The 22281-nt window shown below is 51.7% G+C and overlaps 1 protein-coding gene across 10 annotated transcripts in view; it reads right to left on the bottom strand.

Annotated features, from left to right (window-relative positions):
- The window catches only part of KDM2B (lysine demethylase 2B), a 118136-nt gene that overhangs the window by 1847 nt on the left and 94008 nt on the right, over positions 1–22281 (bottom strand). For 8 of the 10 annotated variants that reach the window (XM_064578318.1, XM_064578322.1, XM_064578317.1 and 5 more), the window contains 10 exons: positions 16549–16773; positions 11075–11218; positions 9785–9871; positions 9352–9621; positions 9033–9146; positions 8357–8395; positions 7532–8211; positions 6675–6838; positions 6432–6593; positions 5523–5741 (listed from right to left, as the gene is read on the bottom strand). In XM_064578318.1, the coding sequence (XP_064434388.1) occupies positions 5523–5741; positions 6432–6593; positions 6675–6838; positions 7532–8211; positions 8357–8395; positions 9033–9146; positions 9352–9621; positions 9785–9871; positions 11075–11218; positions 16549–16773 (2104 nt within the window). The remainder of the gene's footprint in view (positions 1–5522; positions 5742–6431; positions 6594–6674; positions 6839–7531; positions 8212–8356; positions 8396–9032; positions 9147–9351; positions 9622–9784; positions 9872–11074; positions 11219–16548; positions 16774–22281) is intronic. The other 2 variants (XM_045887707.3, XM_064578320.1) reach the window with 1 other exon arrangement.

Genomic DNA, 22281 nt, shown 5'->3' with positions numbered 1-22281 from the left:
TGTTTACTGGAAACCCATGCAGAAGACCTGGGTGCTAAAAGGGGCTGGCGAGATTCTGTTGACGGCGAGTAAACCCAGAATTTGGAATCCTTCGTCATGCCCTCACTTAGAGACACGCTCTTCTACCCATACTCTATTAATTTATATTTTGCTTTTACCACCCTCTTTGGTTTTAGAACTGAATCCATAGTCAACTGGCTTCAATGCCAGTTAGCATCCAACTGGGGCTCAGAGCTCCCCCTCTGGGCCAGATAAATTCCTTCATCTCTGGTGTTCAGATGGAGGCCTCACTTTCTCATCACTAGCATCTGCACTTTCCTTTTTCCATTCAGGGGAGTAGGAATGAAAACAGTGCAGGCAAACTATCAAAATAATACAGCCCTAGTGTAGGCCTCATGATTATCCACGTCCCAGGGTTGGAGGTGGCATAAAGAAGTAAACAAGTTCAGCCAAGTTGCAGGATACAAAATGAACACGCAAAAATCAGTTGCATTTTTATACACTAGCAATGAACAATCCGAAAATGAACAATTCCACTTACAGTAGCATCAAAAAGAATAAAATACTTAGGAATAAGTTTAACCAATGAAGTGAATGACTTTTTACACTGAAAACTGAAAAAGTGCTGCAAGAATTTAAAGATACAAATGGAGAGCTACCCCATATTCATGGGAAGACTTAATAGTGTTAAAATGTCAAAATGCCAACACTACTCAAAGCAATCTACAGATTCAGTGAAGTTGCTATAAAACACCAACAGCATTTTTTTTGCAGAAATACAAAATCCATCCTAAGATTCATGTAGAAATGTAAGGGATCCTGAATTGCCAAAGCAGTCTAGAAAACAAAATTGTTTCCAATTTCCCTGACTTCCAAACTCACTACAAAGCCACAGCATGTATTACCGGCATTAAGGTCATACAGACGAAGAGACCAGAACTGACAGCCCAGAAATTAAACCCTTGCATCTTCGAAGATTTTTGGCAAGGTGCCACAACCACTTAGTGGGTAAAAGACAAAGTTTTCAACAAATGGTGCTGGGAAAATTGGATATCCATATACAAATGAATGAAGCTGGACCTTCTACCTCATACCATACACAAAATTAACTCAAAATTATTTAGACCTAAACACAGGAGCTAAAAACTGTATGACTTTGAATTAGTCAACGGTTTCTTTCGTTTTCCTTTTTTTAAAGATTTTGAGAGACAGAGCATGAGCAGGGGAGTGGCGGGAGGGGCAGAGGGAGAAGCAGTCTCCCCACTAAGCCAGGGCTTAATCTCAGGACCCTGGAATCATGACTGGAGCTGAAGGCAAACACTTAACTGACTGAGCCACCCGGGCGCCCCTGAATTTCTCAATGGTTTCTTAACACCACACCAAAAACACAAAAAGAGACTGAACTAAACCAAAGTTAAAAACATTTATGCAAACGGCACTACAAGTGAGTGAAAAGACAACACAAAAAATGCGCAGAAGTATTTGCAAATCATGTATCTGATAAGAGATTAATATCCAGAGTATATATATAAAGAACTACAACTTGGGGCACTGGGGTGGCTCAGTTCCGACTCTTGATTTCAGTTCAGGTCATGATCTCATGGTTGTGAGATGGAGCCCTGCATTGGGCTCTGTACTGAGCATGGAGCCTGCTTCGGATACTCTCTCTGTTTCTGCCCACCCCTGGCTTGTGCATGTGCTCTTCTCTCTGCAGAAGAGTGGAGTTTCAGTCTCTGATGGTAAGAGAGAAAGTCTCTGGTCTGGGCACCATCTGGCACAGCAGGCTGGGGCACCCAGCCAAAATCAGGGTCTATGGGGAAACTTCCCTGCTGATTGTTGAGATCCCCCAGCCTCCTTCCCTTGCCAGGCCCTAGGACACCAGGCGGGCAGCCTAGCTTGCCCCCTCCAGTTGGGAGGTCAAAGAGAATCCTTTTGGCAGCCCTCACCAGCTCAAGAGAAATCTGAAAGATCTCACATCTGAGTTTCCCCAAAGAAACAACCCATGCTGACCACACACTGACTGATGTCCACAGCCTCCGGTCACCCCAAAGCGGACAACCACACACTGACACTAAATCCGAGGAGGATCTCCCATGAGGGCCACTGACTACGTCTGAAGGAAAAAGTATATGCAGGGAGAAGAAAATAAAACTATCAATATCCTCAGGATGGATCTAAGAAACAAGAATAGGCCTCTTTACAAAAGTACAAAGAACAGGTGAGGGGAGAGGATGGGGGGATGTAGGGGGAGGGTGTGAGTTCAGTGAATAAAATAAAGCTGGAAAATTAAAAATATAGGTTGAACCACATGAAACTGCCCATGTTTTGACTGTTTTTGACCTACATAAACAACAGCAATAAAAACCGGGGCACCTGGGTGGCTCAGTCGATTAGGTGTCCGACTCTTGGTTTTGGCTCAGGTCATGATCTCAGGGTCGTGGGATCGAGCCCTGCATTGGGCTCACACTCAGTGGGGAGTCTGCTTGTCCCTCTCCCTCTGCTCCTCCCCCCACTTGCTCTCTTAAATAAAAAAAATCTTAAAAAAACAAAACACTGTATGAATTGTGTGATAAAGTAGAAGAAAATTCCCAAAAAAGCAAGAAAAAAGACACGATGGTGGAAAACAGGAGGAAAAAAAAAGGGTATCAGAGCACTAGTTAATACAGAGAAAACAGAAGAAAAGGAAATTAAGAAATAATTCAAGGAAATTTCCCAGAACTGAAGGACATTTGTTTCTAGATCGAAAAGGGCTCCCGAGTGTGCTGCATGAAAAGATTCAAACCAAGGCTCATCATCAAAAATTACAGAAAACTAGGGGCACCTAGGTGACTCAGTGGGTTAAGCCTCTGCCCTAGGTCATGATCCCAGAGTCCCTGGATGGAGCCCCACATTGGGCTACCTACTCAGTGAGGAGTCTGTTTTTCTCCCTCTCCCTCTGCCCCTACCCCTGCTCCTTCGCTCTCAAAATAAACAAAACCTTTTAAAAAAAATTACAGAAAAATAGAAACAACGAAAATATCCTAACAAACTTCCGAGTAGAGAAAATATTCACCGAAGGATGAAGTATCAAGTGGTTCTGGATTAGACTCTGGAAGGCAAAGAAAAAGGAGCAATGCCTTCCACTTTTTTTTTTTTAAGCCGTGAATTTTTTTTTTTTTACGTTTTTATTTATTCATTTGAGACACAGAGATAGAGAGAGAGCATGAGCAGGGAGAGAGGCAGAGGGAGAAGCAGGCTCCCTGCTGAGCCAGGAGCCTGATGTGGGGCTCGATCCCAGAGCCCTGGGATCATGACCTGAGCGGAAGGCAGACGCTTAACCATCTGAGCCACCCAGGCGCCCCTGCCTTCCACTTTCTGAAACAACATGGTTCCTAGATCCAGCTAAGCTATCAATTAAATGTGAGGGAATAACATTTTGGACAAAAATGTGGGATCAAGGAAAGTGGGGACCCTACACAACACACAGACCAAGAAAATTTCTAGGATGGTAGTGGGAGACAGTCCCAGGCTGAACAGAAGGCAGGAGTCTGGGAGAAAGTCCAGAAAGGAGGGCTCCTGCAGAAACTGGTCGGGGCCAGAGGGATTTGTGTGGGGGCAGAACAGTGCTCGAGTCTGGTGCAGAGTCCGCTTAGAGACTAAGCAAAAAAGAGGCAATTATCGGGGGGTAGGAGGATGGGTTAGCCTGGTGATGGGTATTAAGGAGGGCACGTTCTGCATGGAGCACTGGGTGTTATGCGCAAACAATGAATCATGGATCACTACATCTAAAACTAATGATGTAATGTATGGTGATTAATATAATAAAAGGCAATTATTATTAACTCCAGGAAAAAAAAATTTGTGCGAGAAGGGAAATGTACTTACAGTACACTATTTAGCTCAACAGTGGACAGTACTTACGTGGCCATAAAAAGATAGAGACTTAACTGTGAATTAGAAAGATAAGGCAGGGAGAAGATGTAAGAATAGTAATCCTTGTGTTCTACACAGCAAGCTGGTAAATACAGCATGCCCGAGTGGAAAAAGAAAATCAAGAAATAGCAACATAGGCTTGCTGTGTGGAGTACAGACACTGGAAGAAAGACTTTAAGGCAGTTATGTGTGTATGGGGTGGGGGGGATCAGGGGAAGAGAAGGGAAGGGCCTGCCTTGTGCACCCAAATAAATATTCTGCGGTGAAATTCAGCCTGAATAACAAAAGCTGGACAACTGTGACTTCACTCTGTTACTACAGCAGATCCGCAAGTTCATGGATCCTGAAGCATGTCCACTGTCCTCTATTTTGTGCCACAGACTTAACTTTTATCATTAGTTATAATGATGGCAAGGGAAAACTTTGTAAAAAGAGACGACTCTCAAAGAGACTGGGTATAGAGGTCTGCCGCCATGGACGGCAGAGCCCTTCACCGGGACGCAGAGCTCCCTGTACGGAGACGAAGGGAGGGCCTTCGTGGAAAAACAAATGCAGAAGCGGGTTTCCACACGCGCAGGCACGGCATGGTCGGCACTGCAGGGGAGGAGGACTGATCCTGGGATCTCTGCCCCACGGCCGGGGGACTCCTAGTAGAGTCACCGCAATGCCCAACCCCGCCCAGGCCCTTCTCCCCAGGGGGGAGCATCCGTGCAAGACCACGCGGGGAGCCAGGAGAGCTCTCTTCTCCGCCTCCACAGGGAGGGACAACCCTTGCCACCAAAACTCCCCAAGGAGGAGGAGGAATGGCTTCCTAGGTAGAGAACGGTCTCGTACCGCCAAACCTCCCCATTCCTCCTCAAGTGTGGCACAGTTGACAGGAACGTGTGTATCTACCAAGTATGAAGTGAAGGTGTCTTTTATTAGTTGCTAATTTCTGGAGGAAAAAAGTGTTTTTATAGGTCTTGTGTACATCTTACTTACACAATCTGACATCCTAAGCAATGAGACCAGATCTGGCTGAGCTGGGCGGAGGGGGGCCGCGCTCTCTGTCCAGCTTGCCATCAGTCACGGCCCAGGCCTCGCAAACCGACTCCAGCCCATCAGCAAGTAGAGTGAGGATCCTGCAGACGCAGAACCCCGGTGCCAGCTGCAGAGTTTTCTCCCCTCCGACAGGCCCCTGATAGCGGGGTCAGGGGCTGCACATAAGTGCGGACAATAGCAACAGAAACCAAGCTACTTCATCGGTCCAGCCTGCCCGGCCTCACCGCCTGCCGCTGCCCTGCTCCCCTCTGTGCAGCGCGAGCCAGTCGGTCTGCACCACCCGGGAGAAGCTCCTCAAGTCGGTATTTTGGGTCAGGAACCACGGCTCTGTGCTCTGGCTGCTACCAGCACCGTTTCTTGGCAGCGAGTATTAGCAATCCAGCAGTAACTGCTGCGTTTCATGTTTCTCCTCCGGCCTAGGCCGTCTGTCTGTGTTGTTACAGATCTGTCGTCACCCTAACACCAGGACCCTCTGAGAGCAGGCACACAAACTATTTCCCCACGAATGTGAAGGTCCCAGCCTGTCCCCCAGGGTCCCAGAAAGACCCTGCTGGGTGCCCCCGACTGACCTGATAGGTTGATTTCGGTTAAGGAGTCTCGGGTGGTGGTGCCCACAGCAGTGAGCAGGTTGATGGACTGGTCAGTAACATGGTTACAGTAACTAAGGTGGAGCTTGGAGAGCAGGGGCATGTGGCGTATGATGAGCCGCAGGGAGGCGTCCGTGATGTCCAGGCCTGCTAGACGCAGCTCCACAATGTTCCGGAGCTTGCTCCGATTGTCCATCTGACCTGAGGGGGCAGGAAGGAGGGAGGCAGCATGTCGACCTGACTGGGGAGATGTGGCCCCACTAACCTAACACTAGAAGGCCGACCAGCCACGTGTCACACTGGGGTTTCACTTGGCCATTGAGTATTTCCCCACATTAGTTCCTACATTTAAAAATCTAAAGATTCCACATCAAATCTCACACTTCTGGAGTCTTGAAAAATCCGAAACACAGCCCTCACTCTACCCAGCAGTACTCAGCCAGTTGGGGCAGGACAGCACGGCATCTCTGGATCACCACGCTTCTCTTGTGTAAGTGACAGGTGGGGAGCAATGACTCGCAACCCGGCCCAGGAAGGCTCCCTCTTGGGACCCCATCTCTAACTACACTGACCCCCGTGCTTATGGGGGCTTAAAGCCAACGAAAGATAGATGAACAGAGAAGCAGTCAGATGCACGCGAAGACCCCCCAGTGGAGTCTTGGCGTGCAAAGAAGCCTTTGCTCTCACGCATCGCTTCTACTCCTGCAAGTGCCCGAGAACATGTCAGCCGGGACAATCTCTGCACCTTCTGGGAAAGGGCTGAGACCAGAGGAGGCTTGAGAACACATGCACCAGGTGGGGCCTGTGATGAAAACCAGATCCAATGGCACAGCCTGGTCACACCGCCTCTAAGCTGACCCCCTTGGGCACGCCCTGGGCCTGGCCACTCACCTGGCCTGTTATCTGTGGGTGGGGACAGGAGATCCCGCATCTGGGCATCCTTTAGTCCTTCTACCCACTGGACATCCAGGGTCCGGAGCAACGGACAGCTAGAGCTACAGAGAGCTGAGACCGCGATCCATGAGCAGCCTGACAGCACCAAATCTCGGAGCCCTGGGGGACAGAGGTGGCAGGTCAGGAGATGCACCCTAGCCCCCACCACTGCACCTCTGGGGTCCCTGGCCCAGTGCTCACCAGGCAACCGGTTGATGAGCCAGCTCAGCTGTTTCTTGGAGATATTGGTCCAGCTGAGGTCCAGGGAGACAGGCTGCCGCCGGATGATGCCACTCAGCATCAGGGGTGTGATGGACTTGCAGTGGTTCAGATCGATGCGGGTCCATAACCGCTTATCGCAGCACCTGGGGGCCAGGCCCAGCAGAGGGGGCATCATCAAACTTGGGGGCTCTGGCTGTGGCAACTTCCCCACTACCAAGTTCGGGGGTGGGGGACTCCCTAACTCCACCCTCTGGATCCTTCGTTTAACGCCTGTCCTGCCCACACCTGGGCACCTTTGCTCTGACTGCCACGGGCCCCCATGGGAGAAGCAAGTACCTGCTCTGCATTAAGTATTTACTGGGGGCTTTACTACACCCCCTACAGGCCACTTCTCACAACAGTGCTCTAGGCAGACATCGTATTATACTCTTTTACAGGTGAAGGTAAGTAACCTGGCAAAGGCCAGAAAGCTAGGAAATACCAAAGCTGAAGTTAAGATCAGTAACTGGAACCCTTGCTTTGAACCTGGGCTACCTCTTTAAGGACAAGGACTCCACCTGGTCCTTAGCTCAGCTTCCAAGGGCTGAATCAGGCAATCAACTAGGGTTCACCTCTTCTGACAAGACCAGCGTGACCAAATTGCTGTAGCCACCCGGAACTCTTTGAGAATTAAGCTGGACTGAGCTTAGAAGGAAAGAAAGATCACCACGATGACTAAGGTGGGGACACATACCCCGCATGTGCCATTCCCGGGCTAGTCTAAGCCTGAGCCTGGAGCCCGACACCGGGCCAGTCCCTCGCTGCCTCCCCATCCAAGCTCAGCCAGCGCCCCTCACCAGCGGTTCCAGGTCCTGCAGACCCGCATGCAGACACACAAGTCTTGGTGGCTGAGGTAGCTGAAGACGGCCATCCACACCTCCCTGTGCATCACATGGGCCGCCCCATCATCCAGGGGCAGCGAGTCAGGCGGGGGGCTGATGGGGGGTGGCCGAATCACGTGTCGCTCCATCTGGATGCACTTGGGCGGGGACACGGAGGGAGGGGGCCGGGAGATGACACGGGGTGGGCTGCGCAGGCCGGGCCCCAGCTGGTGCCGCAGCTCCCGAGGGGTGCCGGTGAGCCCCTTGCTGAAGCGGTGGGGGCGCTCGCAGAGGCCCAGAGGCCGCTTGGGCTCCTCGCTCTCACTCTCAGGCTCTGACTTGATGGGCTGGTGGTTCTCGTTGGCCAGGCTGTTCTCCGTCTTCTGGATCTCTTGGTTCAGCTCCTTGCTCAGCTCCTTGCTCAGCTCCTTGGTGGGAAGCCGCCTTTTCCTGCGTATCTTTACCTTTTTCTTCTCCTCGGGGCCCTCTGCCCCCTCCGTGCTGGGCCCAGCGGTAGGGGAACTGGAGCGGGAGTGGTCGCTTTCCCGGGCCTTGGGGGGCGCCTCGGGCAGGTCATCCTCCGGCTCCTGCTTGAAGCGCCGGAGAGGCTTGTTGGCAAGAGCCATCCGGTCCTCGGCGTTCTTCCAAGACCGCCGCTGAGGGAGGAGGGGGAGCGAGGGCAGCTAAGCCCCTAGGCTCAGGGCTGCACCCACCCAGGCCTCTCCACCCTCCCATGTGGGACCCACTGACCCAGGGGCAGGTGTGGGGGGGAGGGGAAGACAGGAGAATGGAAGACGGTACCTTTTTCCTGAAAAGCTTATCTTCTTTGCCAGGTTTTAGCTGTCACAGGAATAAAAGCATGCAGAGCTTGCTCCCAGGGTTCATGGGATTTGGTCCCCTCTACCCCCCACCCCACCACGAAACCACAGTCTCTGGAGTAGGGGCTGGAGGATCACCTTTCCCCCAAATCCCATCTCTACTGTGACTGATAGACAGTGGGCCCTCCCTGCTGCTTTTAAGAGAAGTTGGAAGGGAGAAATGTGGTCGAACTGTTCCCACCCAACCGACCTCCCACCCTTGGACAAACCCTGAGATGTGCACTGGCCCACTGAGGTCAGACCTGGCCCTGGGAGCCAGTCCTGGAGGCAGGGCCTGCGGGGTTCCCAGCAGAGCCTTAATGGCTGGAGCTGGGAAGACAACCAGGCGCCCCCTCGTGGCCGACGCGGGAAAGGCCGGTGGGCGGAGCGGGGCCGCCAGGATCCTCCGAGGTTCCCAGATCCACAGGGCTTCCCCGCAGCAGCTTCAGCTTCCCAGGCTCCTCGCCAGAACCACGAGCCAGCGATCCGGGACTGGGGCCTGGGAAGCTGCGGCGGCTGCGGCAATGGGCTGGAGGACCCGGGGGGAAGGGGGGCGCGGGGGCGGCCCGGGAACTCGCGAGTCCCCAGGGCCTCGGGAGGGCGGGGCGACGTGGGAGCACCTGCTGCTGGAAGTAAGTGAGACTGGATCTCCACCAGGGGCTGAGGCTGCTGCCTAGAGGGGGCCTCGGCGAGAGGTGAGAGGAGGAACCGGGGGACGTTTGCAGCGTCGAGGCCTAAAGGGGTGGGAAGAGGAGTGACTTGCTGGTTTTCCCCTCCTTTCTTTTGGGCCGGGCTCTCAGGACTTATGTGACCTGCTCAGGGCAGCCAGAGGCCACGACCCCGAGTTCTCCCCGCTGCCCATCCCCGCCCCCGCCCGTGCGCCCCGCACACAGGACCAGCCAGGCCACCCCTCGCTGCCCAGCTCCTCCCAGTCCGTACTCGCTTGCGTCCACTCAGCTCTTGGGGCTTCTCGTATTTCCGCTTCCTCCTCAGGTGCACGTCGTCCGTCTTTCGGCGCAGGATGCCGTCCGGGGGCACCTTCTTGGGGTGTTCGTCTGACCTGCGCCGAGGCGCCTCCTCACACTCACTCCTTCGCTTGGCAGGCTCCTGCCCTTCCTTGTTGTCCCGGTTCATCTTCTGCTCCTTGAGCAGGGAGCCGGGCAGGTTGGAGGCATACTTAAAGCCAGGGCCACGCTTTTGCTTGTAGGCCAAAAAGAGAGAAGGAACAAACCAACTGTATATCTTTGGACTTGCCCCCCTCCCGGAACCCGCAGCACCCCACTGGCCAACAGCGCAGGGACAGGCTGCATCTGGCAAGGCCAAGGTCCGCCCCTCCCAGGCTGACCCCTGGGACTTGGAGGCCGGCACTCACTTTCCCGGTCTTGCCGGCGTGGTTACACTTTGGACACTCCCAGCAGTTTGGAAGCTCATCGTTGACCACGCCCTCTGACTCCTTAATCTGCAAAGGACACACGCCAGTCAGCAAGCAGGGAGGGGGCAGAAGATGCCACACCTGCGAGAACATCAACAGCCCCCTCCCAAATGTCATTTCCAGCCCATCCCTGACCGAAAGAAAACAAAGGTGGCTCAGACGGGTGGCTCTTGATTCTGGCCAGGGGTCAAATCCTAACTTCGCCTCTTACTAGTTCAGTGACCGTGGTGGGCAAATCGCTCCATTGCCGTGGGCCGGTGCCCTCGATCATGAAACGGAATGTACCTGTCTCACCACCGTTCTGCAACAGGTCAGGGAGATAACCTAGGTAAAGCGACTGGCTCAAGGCCTGGCACCCAGAAAGGACCCCACCAACTGTTCAGTCATGGAGCAACACTGTCCTGGGTGCTAAGTGTGAGCAGCTCCGAGGCGCTGTATCTGATCTGGGAGACTGAAGTCACCAGGCAAATAAACCATGAAGGTCTGACTTCCAAAGGCAGGGAGAAATCACAGTGCCCCTTCAGAGTGGGAGGTGTGTGCAGGAGGACGAGCCTCCAGACAAACCCCCACTACCACCACGGAGGAACGGAGACATTCCAGAGCGGAGTTAACATCTGGGGCAGGCCGACCTCAAGCTTGCTGAACACACAGATACACACAGGCTGACACCTGGGACGATGGGGAGGTGCCAGGCATGATGACATTCTCTGGGGACAGCCCAGAGCAGTCTCTTCCCTTCAGCGGTGGAACCTGTTGCCTAAGACAGGCGGGCACAGCACGGCGGTCCCCGCGAGAAGGCAGCCCTGCCCGGGCGCAGCAAGGGAGCAGGTGCTTGGCACACAGCAACTCTTGACGAAACCACCTGTTGTCACAGGCCCCGCCCTCCCCTGGCCCAGGCCTTGTTCTCCCAGAAGCCCGGAGCCAGGATTCCAGCAAGCCGCACAACCACCCAGTCTCTCCCTCTGGTCTGGGTGCAAGACTCTGGGAACTGTCTGTGGTTCTGAGGTATCGGGAGGTGGGGGGTGTGTGTTCATTCCCTCGAAGACACGGGGGGAGGTCTGAACTCCTCCAGACTCTTCTTGGCCTCAGCTCATCATCTGACACACACAGCCCCGCAGACGTGGAGGTCGTCCGGGGAAGGAAGCTCACCGGGCCCCCCAGCATCAGCACCACCGGAGGCCCTCCGTGGGCGTGCGGAGGCGCCCGGCCGGAGCCCCCGGGACTGCTCACCTTAAGGCATCCAGGGTGGATGATTTCATTGCAGATGGAGCACTCCATGAGCATGAGGTTAAACTTTCCCTCTTCCTCTTCCACCGTGTCTTCCTTCCCTGCCTCGCCACACACCAGGCACACGGCGGTGTGGGGCAGCACTGGCTGAAGGGCCGGAGAGAGCACAGCCGCGTCAGCAGGGGCCGGGACGGCGGGGAGCAGTCCAGGCCCGCGGGCAGCAGAGACCCGGCCCAAGCCCTGCCCGCCGCTCATCCACGCGCTCATTCCCGTATTCGGCCGCTCCCGTCTCTGCGGGCCAGGTACTCAGTGCCCGGCACAGCCCCGAACAAGACAAACGGAAATCTCTGCCACCCTGAGCCTACATGTCAGCGGAGGGAGGCAGACAAACGGAGAACAGCAGCATGTGTTGTGACAAGGGACATGGAGAAAAATACAGCGAGGCGGCCCAGGGGTGAGGGGGGCAGGGGGGCTCCCTGGAAACACGGAGGCCAGGGCCAGCGTCACCTGGAGGACGGGGCGGGGCGTGACCTGCGCCCAGGCCCGAGGGGGGGCCGAGGCCACACGTCACCGGCGCGATCACCGCACCGTCCCCGCCACCTTTCCAGGGAGGTCCGCGGGGTCAAAACCATCGTCAGAGGAACACTAAGATGTTATCTGCCCTTTCCAACTATGTTGACATTTGCTCTGGTGAGGGAAACTCTGGCTCTCGCCAGGACGCATGGAGTTAGTCACCGCCACACACTTACTACAAAGATGGCCAGGTTTCACGGAAGAAGGGCTCTGACGGGGCAGAGAAAGCTCCTCGACCCCTGAGTACGTAACCTCTTCTAGGAAAGTATTTACTGTTATTGGAGTACGTATCTTTGTAGGGCTGTGCACGACAGAACAGGCGGGACACGCACAGAGCACTAATGCGGTGCGCTGGGGGCCGGCGCTTATCTCTAGGAAAGGCACTCGTGACCACGCTGTGACTGCACTTGGCCATTTTCTCCACAGAACATCATTCTACTTGACAGAATGACTGATGAAAAAAAAAAAAAGAGTACTGGCCGATTTCTCAAAGATGAAATGAGCTGGTCACTTCCAGAAAAACAAATTCATAGCATTTGTTACAAAGGATAAAATTCACATTTTAAAACAAAAATTAGAATTTTGGAAAACTTACATCAGCCACCATGAACTGGACAGACTTAGTTCTAAGGAGACTGGTGGTGGTGTTAACAAATGTGATTACTTTTTTTTTTCTTTTACATTGTATAACACTGTGTGCCCATATTTGGAAAATCTGTATAACTCAGTGAGCCAGTGTTTCCCAAATAACCAATGGACGATGTTGTAACATCATGCATGAGCAAATGAGCTGTTCCGGGGGCAAGAAAGACTAATGAATTTTAATGTAACAGTATGAAAACTTCACTGATACAGTTTCAGATTCCACATTGCAACTAACCTTTAAGAAACTACCACCTGTTGAGTTCCAGCAGAGTATCAGAGATATCCACCACTACCCACCACCACCTGAAAAGACTATGAAAATACCCGCCTCCCCTTTGCAACTACAGATCTGTGTGAGGCCACATTTTCCTCACATAGTTCCTCCAAAACAATGTATTACGACAGAATGAACACAGACACATATGTGAAAATGCAGGTCTTGTCTAATGAACCAAACATAAAAGAAGAGATATACAAAAACATAAAACAATGCCATTCTTCCTAATCATTTTTGTAAAAAATGTTATTTATGTTAACATGTAGTTAAGTCTGTTCTTTTCAAATAAATTCAAAGTTTTTTTTAAACTTCTCCGTTTTAATCCTGAATACAGTAATAATAATAACCCACATCAACAAAGCTCTTCGGGGTCCTCATAATTTTCAAGAGTTCCCAAGACCACAACGTTGAGGTACTGGGCTACAAACATTGAGGTACTGCGGGAGGGTCAGCACATAGACTCTCCCCTTATACACACCCACGTCCCAGTACCTGGGATCTAGAGGAAACACACAGTCAATTTTTATTACACTGAATTAGAAGAGCTTCAAATAAGCCGGGATATATGCTCCACTAAATGAAAAGTCTATAAGATGGCACAAACATTTGAGTTCAAATAAATAGAACATTGAAGGCAAAAGAGCCATCATTTGTTCAACAAATACTTAATAAACATCTGCTAAAGCCTGAAGCGAGCAACCAAAAGGGGAACAGTAACGAGGAAGGCAGCTGCTTCCTCGAGCTGTCTGGGAGACAGAACACGCTGAAATCCTAGGAAAACATGGGAAAATGCCATGGGAAGCAGCAAGCGGCTGATTTCAGGACTCCCAGGACGGGGAATTTGGGCTCCTACAGGTAGAGAAGTGGGGAGCAGGAAAAGCAAAAGAGACCTCCAACCCACATGAAAGGGGACAGAGAAGAAAGAGCAAGAGCATTCGGCAACAGGGGGGCAGGCCTGGCCAGCCGGGGCGGGGGATGCAGCGAGCCCAAAGCTGGAGGTACTGGGTGGGGAACACCTGGTGGCCAGAAGATGGTGTGTGATGGGGTGGGCAAGGCTAGGGGACTGATTCTGGAATCAGCAGGTAGAACACAGGCAAAGCCACCACAGAGACTTGGGAGGGGACCCCAGGCCCAAGCCAGCAGGGAGATGGAGCTGGACAGTGTGAAGGGATGAAACCTCGCAAGGAGGAGCAAAGGGAAGGCTGGTCATGGGGAGAGACTCTGGCACATCAAGAGAGAAGGGCCTGGAAAGGGAAGAGAGGTGGCTTGCAAGTGTCAGAGGTGGGTAAAGCACGGCAGGAAGAGCCCCAACAAAGTGGAAAGGTTGGAAGAAGAGTAAGAAGGATGCCAAGAGTCAGGCCAAGACTACATTTACTATTAGTTCCAGAAGACCCGTCAGGTTGGAGAAAGACACAAAAGTAAGGTTTCCTTCAACACTCACTGTGCCAGGCACTGGGCTAGGCACCAGAGCGGAGACAGGTCCCGTAACTGGGCCTCGAACACGGGCGGGGCAAGGCTGAAGAGACAGTGCTGGGTCACGGCCCACATGCCGAGTTTTAGGCGACACTGTTCTCAAAACCAATAGTCCCTACAGATAACCTCTCTTAAATCCTGACAGAATGCAACAGGTCACATGGACCCTCACTCCAGAAAAATGTATATATAGGCATGCACAGAGACAAAAAGCTGTATTTAATTTCAAGGGGACTCCCAAATTTCCTGAAATCCACTGAAATGACCTGGGTACAGGTAACAAAAACACAAGAAATGAAACAAAAACTCTACGGCAAAGGAAACGATCCACAGAGTGAAAAGGCAACCTATGGAATGGGAGCCAATATTCAGAAACCCTGTATGTGATGAGGGGTTAATATGCAGAATACATGAAGAACCCCAACTCAACAACAAAAACACAAACAATCCAATTTAAAAATGGACAAAGGACTTAAACAGACATTTCTCCAAAGAAGCCACGGCCAACACACACATGAAAAGATGCTCAACATCCCCAATCATCAGGGAAATGCAGGTCAAAACCATTCGGGTAACCATGACCAGAACAACAGTAAATCCCAAGTGTTGGTGAGGATGTAGAGAAAACGGAACCCTTGAGCGCTGCTGGGGGGGAATGTAAGGTGGAGCAGCCTCTATGGAGAACAATATAGTGGTCCCCAAAACAATTAAAAATAGAGCTACTAGGGCGCCGGGGGGGGGAGGTTCAGTTGGGTTAAGCATCTGACTCTTGATTTTGGCTCGGGTCATGATCTCAGAATCATGAGATCAAGCCCCAGGATGGGCTCCATGCTTATCATGGAGCATGCTTGAGATTCTCTCTCTCTCCCTTCCCCTCTGCCCGTCCCCCCACTCATGCGCGCATATGCACGTGCATTCTGTCTCGCTCAAATAAATAAATAAAATCTTAAAAAAAAAAAAAAAGCTGCCGTATGTTTGAACAACCCTACTTCTGGGTATATATCCGAAAGAATTCAAAACAGGATCTCAATGAGATACTGTTCACAGCAGCATTATTCACAAGAGCCAAGAGGTGGAAGCTACTTAAACGTCCATCAACAGAGGAACAAGTAAAGAAAATGCAGCATATACAAACGGTGGAGTATTATTCAGTCTTTAAAAAGAAGGAAATCCTGACTGGTACAGTTGGTAGAGGATGCAATCTTGATCTTGGGATCGTGAGTTCAAGCCCCATGTTGGGCACAGAGTTCACGTATTTAAAAAAAAAAAAAAAAAAAAGGAAATCCTGATCCATGCTACAATACAGATGAACCTTGAGAACATTATGCTCAGTGAAGTAAGCCGGTCGCAGAAGGAGAAACACCACTTATATGAGGTATCTAAAGCAGTCACACTCAGAAAGTAGGAAGGTGGCTGCCAGGGACTGGGGGAGGGGAAACGGAGTTGTTCGATGGATATAGGGTTTCCATTTGGCAAGATGAAAAGGTTCCAGAGATCAGCTTGCACAACAATTGAGAATATAGGTAATATGACTGCACTGGATACTTAAAAATGGTTAAAATGGTAAATTCTGTTCTGTGTTTTTGACCATAGTAAAAAAGAAAACAAAAAAACCATAAAACTAAAAAACACGCACAGTACGTGTGGAGGGAGAAGGGGAAGGTGCCCCTGGGCTCGGAGGGACAGCCACAGCCAGAGAGAAAGGCGTACCCGATGCCAGGCTGGGCCTTCGGAGCTCACCCAGGAATCCTGTCCCTCCTGCTGAGCCTGCTTTCCCACAGGAGCAGAGAGATCATGGAGGCCCGGGGAGCAGCACCCTGCGGAAGGCAGAGCGTGTGTATGTGCTGGAGGTCCTGGATGCACGGACAGACCCCGGGACCATGCCAAGTTGCCAGAGTCTGTGTCCACTGCCCTGTCCTGGAGCAAGGCTGGGGGCAGTGGGACAGTCTGCTGGAGGGGCCAAGCTCTGCAGCAGCCCAGCTCCTAGGCACCATAAATCAGTCCTCTTTATCTGGGGCAGCCCCCTCAGGAGGGGCACTGACCTTTCGCCTAGACCTCTGACTTTGAAGGCAGGACAGGAAGGAAGGGAGGGCCTAGAACCGTCATGAACCGGACCATAAATGTTGGCAATGGGGTCACAGACAGGACAGGCTGACATCTTTAATGGCAGAGACTTCAAAGTACTCCGTCATCTAGGGAAGGAAGTTCTAAGACCAGCAGCCTATGAAGAAAAAGGAGCCTAGCACGGTTAAGTCCGCCCCCCAGTCCTGCAATGTGGAATCTGAAACAGCAGTGGTCTGAGCCCCCTTTCTTCCCACAGGGAGCACCTTTTAGGGGTTTCCGCAACTGGAACATTCTCTTTAAGGGAGAGACCACACCAAGGAGCAGAACAGGCCAGGGAGGTGGGGTCTGGATGCAGAGGAGGGCCAGGGTGCTCCCGGGGGGAGGCGGGGCTGCGCCCGCGGCTCCGCCCCCAGGGGCATCCCTGGAGAGACTGCGCCGCACTCACCGCGATGCACTGCCTCATGATGCAGCTCTGCTTCATCCGCCCGGGGCCCCCGAACTTCTTCATGTCCTTGCAGAAGTGGCACTCTCCACACTCGGTCCGCAGGCAGGCCTCGCACTTGCGGCATCGCGTCCGGCGCCGGCGAGCTCCCGCCGTCGTCCGGTTGGCGGCCAACTTCACGGCCGCGGCCGGGCCCAGCTTCCCCTTGGGCCGACCTACCGCCCGGTTCTGCAGGAGAGCACACAGGACCGGTGAGATGGGCCACAGGGCCGGGTGTCTGGGGCTGATGTGTTCCGGTCCCAACCTCAGGACCTCGGATGGCGGACCTTATTTAGAAACAGGGCCTTGGGGCGCCTGGGTGGCTCAGTCAGTTAAGCGGCTGCCTCCGGCTCAGGTCATGATCCTGGGGTCCTGGGATCGAGTCCCATATCGGGCTCCCCGCTCAGCGGGGAGCCTGCTTCTCCCTCTCCCTGCCTCTCTGCCTACTTGGGCTTCTCTCTGCCAAATAAATAAAAAATCTTAAAAAAAAAAAAAAAAAGAAACCGGGCCTTTACAGAGGTGATCCAATTAAAATAAGGTCATTAGGGTGGGCCCTAATCCAATAGGGCTGGCGTCCTTAGGAAAGGGGCGGTTTGGACACAGGCACAGAGGGAGTGCGTGTGGAGACACAGGAAGGAGATGGCCATGTGACTGGAAGTGTCTATAAGCCAAGGAAGCCGGCAGCCCCCAGAGGCTAGAAGAGACAAGGCAGGATCCTCCCCTAGAGTCTTCAGAGCGAGCATGGTCCTGTCAGCACCTTGATTTCAGACTTCTGGCTTCCGAACTGAGAGAGAATAAGTTTATGTTGTTTTAAGCGCTCCCGTTTTGGGTACTTCGTTATGGCAGCTACAGAAAGTGAACAGAGGCCACCCTGCTTCTGAGAGCACGTCCTGGTTCAAGACCCTTCCGTGGCCACTGCATCTCAAGCACAGGCCCCTGCCTGCCTCCGGCCAGGTTCTGCTTCCCCCGAGAGGCCGCACACGGCCACAGGGAAGGCCTCTGTCCCCTCGGCCAGAAACACAAATCCCCTCCCTACTCCAGTTGGCTAAGACCTACTCATTCTGCAGGTCCCAGTCTACACACTGCTTTCTTCTGACAGCCCTCCCTGTCCTGTGTTCGGGGCGCCTTCTACGGCCTGTGTTCTCAGGGACCTTCCCTTTGAGACACAGAGCTCAGGAAGGCAGTTATCACGAGTGTCTTGTCACCACTGTCCTTTGACAAGATGGCCTAGCACACAAGGATGTGCTCAGTAAACCGAACAAAGCCTGGTAGAATGAGACAGTAACCCTAAGGAGGCTTGACTTCTGAGTTCTTCTCTAAACGGGCTCCCTGCGACTCAGAAGAAAACAGAGAAACAGCCCACAGCAACTTCTTTCAAGATACATCTCCAAAAGCTAGTGAAACAAAAGAAAAGAGAGAAACAGAGATGAACAGAAGAGCGGTACAGAAATGCTGAACAGTGAACCAGCCAGCCACAGGGCCTGCTCAGAGTCCTGCTGTCCGGGAGGGCAGCCTCAGAGCCCCTTGCCAACCAGGATCCGTCGGGGAGCTCCCAGGCCAGCTGCCAGAGGACACCGTCTGCTGAGGGTCCCCTGCACACCTGGCACCGGAAGTGGGAGGGGCTGGGACGGTAGTGTGCGCTGTCTGAAGCACCTTTCCAAATAGCAGGAGTCTGCTGAAAAATGGTTCATCAGTCAGGGAGACAACTCCTTACCCCAAAACTATCTGATCGAATTGGCATCTAATGCTTACAAGAGCCCCTTCGCGACCAATTAATCTCAAGTCCAGTCCTAGCCTTTTAATTTTACTTGCTTGCCACACCTGGATCCCTAACAAAAGCCCCTCCTCTTGTCAGCTCCCGGGCCCAGAAGTGTGGTTACTATGTATCACAACAGTGCAAAGGGTCCTCCTTCCAGAGACCCCTCCCCACAACACCACAGGGGCTATCTAGAAACCTATAACCACATCAGGAAGAAACTCAGTCCACCTTTCTCTGTGAATAAAGCCTCACCATCATCCATTTCTTCCGCAGAGCAGTGGTCCCTGAAGAGAGCTGAAAATCTCACACTCCCCCCTTAACCCCCTTTGGTACTGACACCTTGGATCCTTCCCTCCAATTTATTTTCCTAGCAGCCTGCAACATTCAAGGGAGCCCTGCTACTCTGGATCTTTATCCCACTCAACTTGTACTGAACTCCAGAGGAAAGGGAGACACGAGACATGGCTCCAGTGGCCCATCCGTCCTCACCGACCCCAGCCTGCTCCCACAGAGCCACTCCACACTCAGTCAGGCCCCCCTCAGCTAGCCCGGCCAGCGGCCCTGTCACCACTGGGCCTATACGCCACCAGCTGCGTCGGGGAAGGGGCAGCTCCCATGCACGCTGCTCTGTCTTCCAGCAGTGAAGGTCCTGCGGCCCCCCTTGTCACACACGGGAGGAGCTCAGCAGCCCTAACACCGGAAGAGGGACAAATCGGCCTACACATCACACGCGTCCATTCAAGTCAGGTACTGCTGCCAGAGGAGTAGTTTAAAAAAAAAAAAAAAAGAGGTTTCAGAGCCTTTGGAGTTAGAGAATGATACACAGGGGCCACGGACCTGAACACTAAGCAGCTGACCAAAGAGCAGCAAGTGTGCCAGGCGGAAGCAGCCATAAGGATGGTGACAGCAGTGACAGCGGATATTTGCTGAATGCCTGCTACTGTGATCATTTTACGTATGATAAGACCTTATTTTCCCAACAAGAAGCCCATGACAGATGCCACTTCTCAGACGAGGAGACTGGAGGGAGAGGCAAAGTAACTTGCCCATGGTGACGGAGGCAGCAGAGGATGAGTACACACCCAAACTGAACACCATAAACCAGAGCCGACGAGCAGGGTGAGTCCACTGGAGGGGAGCACACACCCCTGGAATGGGCCCACGGCTAGTGCCTTCACACCCACAGTAGGGCAGGTGCCGAAAAGACGTACGGAGAAGCACATCCACTTCCAGAGAAACCGACACCAAGAAGGCTTTTCCCTCTCTTCACAGCACGCAAGAATCAGAGGTCCCACCCCTATAAAGAATGCATGTCCTGGAAGCAGCTCACTCCTCTAAGCCCCGAAACACAGTCAACAAGGTGGAGGATTCTGAGCCTCAAGTCGGGCACAGAGAGGACAGTGCAGTCCAACATCCAAGGACAAATGGGGTGAAGGGCTCAAACTCTGACCCCCAGAGCAGGAGAGTCTAAGGACTAGCTGCTTTGGTGAAGGACTGAAAAAAAATTCCCAGAGTCCAAACATGGCTCTCTCCTCCCACTCAGGAACGTCAGGTATAAACAGCCACTGGGCGCCTCTGGCGTTACTGGCCGCGAGGACAGCGTCTCTCTGAAGTGACACGCTGGGCCGATCCAGCCAGTGTCACAGAGCTCAAATGTGACTGTGAAACAAGCCTACCTTCCAGTGCTTTCCAAAGCACATTCCCATCCAGAGAAGCACTTTTCCAACCCATGGAAAAAACAAATCCTCCTGGATCCTGATGGCAGCTGAGACATCCTGGAAAATGACAGAGCAAATGACAGACAATGTCCTGGAAGAGGTGTGAGGAGGCCCTGTTTTCCGAAGACCTCGACTTAGGCGGTCTCAGCCGGCTGCCAAGTCAAGCCAGCAAAGCTGCTGCTGCCTACAGCCTCATGACCAGCTTCTGTGGGAAGTGGGCGCCAGCTGGCTTGTCAGGAGTCAGTCGAGCAACACTTGAAATGCTGGAGCCTAAGACAGACCACCCAGAAAATCAACAGGTGAGAAAGACATTGGAGGGTCTCCATGAAGGAAGGTAAACAAGCCAAAGCCCTGTCATTCTGGCGTGAAGCTTCTGTCCTAATCTCTTCTGTGTGATATCTAAAGGTTCATCGCCCAATTCTAAATTCCACTCTATCCTACCTTTGCCTCTATTTGTTCAAGTAACCCAGAATGCATCTTTGTTAATTTCAGCACGAACTGGTCTTCTCAGCAAAAGGCAATGATGGCATCCACTGACTTTCCCTTACAAACCAGTCTTCTCAATCCCAAGGCCTCTTGTTGATTTTATCAGCCCAGCTCCTAAGGAAATCTGCAGCCCCCATGCCCCCACACACAAATCATAGCATTCCAACACCTCTTCTCCACCAGCTACTCCTAAGCATCTTCCTTAAAGGGAACATCAGTACAGCAGTTCTTTCATTTGTTCCACAAATATTTACGGAGCCCCTCCTATCCATCAGATCCTGTCTTCCTGAATATTCATGGGCAGAACCTCTTCAATCCCTCATCACTAAAACTCTGGGATTAAAATTACTTGGAGTAACCTAAATTAATGAAAAGACATCCCATGTTCATGGATTCAAAGACAATATTGTCAGGATGGCAATACTCCCCAAAGTGATCAACAGATTCAAAGCAATCCTTATCCAAGCCCCAGCCGGTTGATCCTAAAATTCATGTGGAAATGCCAGGGACCTGGAAAGGCCACAATGATCTTGAAAATGAAGAATAAAGTTGGAGGATTAATACTTCCTGATTTCAAAGCTTAACTACAAAGCTACAGTAAACAAGACCACGTGGTGCTGGCATAAAGACATACGGATCAATGGAACTGAGAGTCCAGAAATAAAACCTTATAATACTTATGACCGAACAATTTTCAATGACCAAGTGATTTTCAACAAGTGTGTCAGGACAGTTTAGTGGGGGGAAGAATAGTCTTTTCAACAAATGGTGGAGGGACATGCAAAAAGAATGAAGTTGGACCCCTACCTCACACTATCTGCAAAAATTACCTCAAACATGGATCAAAGCCCTATATGTAAGAGCTAAAGCTGTAAAACTCTTAGAAGAAAACTGAAGGGTAAATCTTCATGACCTTGAATTAGGCAATGATGTCTTGGATATGACACCAAAAGCACAGGCAGCAACAACAACAACAAAACAGATAAACGACTTCAAAACTAAAAACTTTTGTGCTTATTGAGCCACAATCAGGTGAAAAAGCCCAGAGAATGGGAGAACATATTGCAAACAATACCTCTAGTAAGGGACTAGTACCTAGAACACATAAAGTATTCTAACAGGTCAACAATAAAAAGACAAACATCCCAATTTGAAAATGGGCCAAGAATTTAAATAGGAATTTCTTCAAAAACACATATATAGGGAAGCCTGGGTGGCTTAGTCGGTTAAGCTTCCGACTCTTGATTTCAGCTCAGGTCTTGATCTCAGGGTTGTGAGACTGAGCCTTGGGGCAGGCTTCAGGCTGGGCATGGAGCCTGCTTAAGATTCCCTCTCTTCCTCTGCCCTCCCCCCACCATGCTCTCTCTCGAAAACAAAAGAAAACCTAAAAAACCCATATATACAAATGGGGAATAAGCACATGAAAACATGTTCAACATCACTAGCCAACAGAGCACGTAATCTGCACTGGAGACTCATTCATTAATGAGTCACACATTCACCCACCTGCCTACCCAAGTGTTTTTTGGCTGAGAACTATTACCAGATTCAGTGCTAGGTGCTGGGACTAGAGATGAGTAAGTTGTGTTCCACACTCTCAAAGGCATTACAGTCCAGGGCAGGGAGAAAGAAAGACAACCATGTAAATACAACGCAATGTGACAGTGATGATGATAATATTAAAAGTAACTAATCACTCTTTTCAATATTTGCCATCAGTAATCTATGAGATAG

This window comes from Mirounga angustirostris, unplaced genomic scaffold (assembly GCF_029215605.1).
Source record: "Mirounga angustirostris isolate CCGP_5_RB_7025 unplaced genomic scaffold, mMirAng1.0.hap1 SCAF_14, whole genome shotgun sequence".
Classification (NCBI taxonomy): domain Eukaryota; kingdom Metazoa; phylum Chordata; class Mammalia; order Carnivora; family Phocidae; genus Mirounga; species Mirounga angustirostris.
Note: the sequence above shows the minus strand (reverse complement) of the source record. Positions and strands in the feature narration are given on the sequence as shown.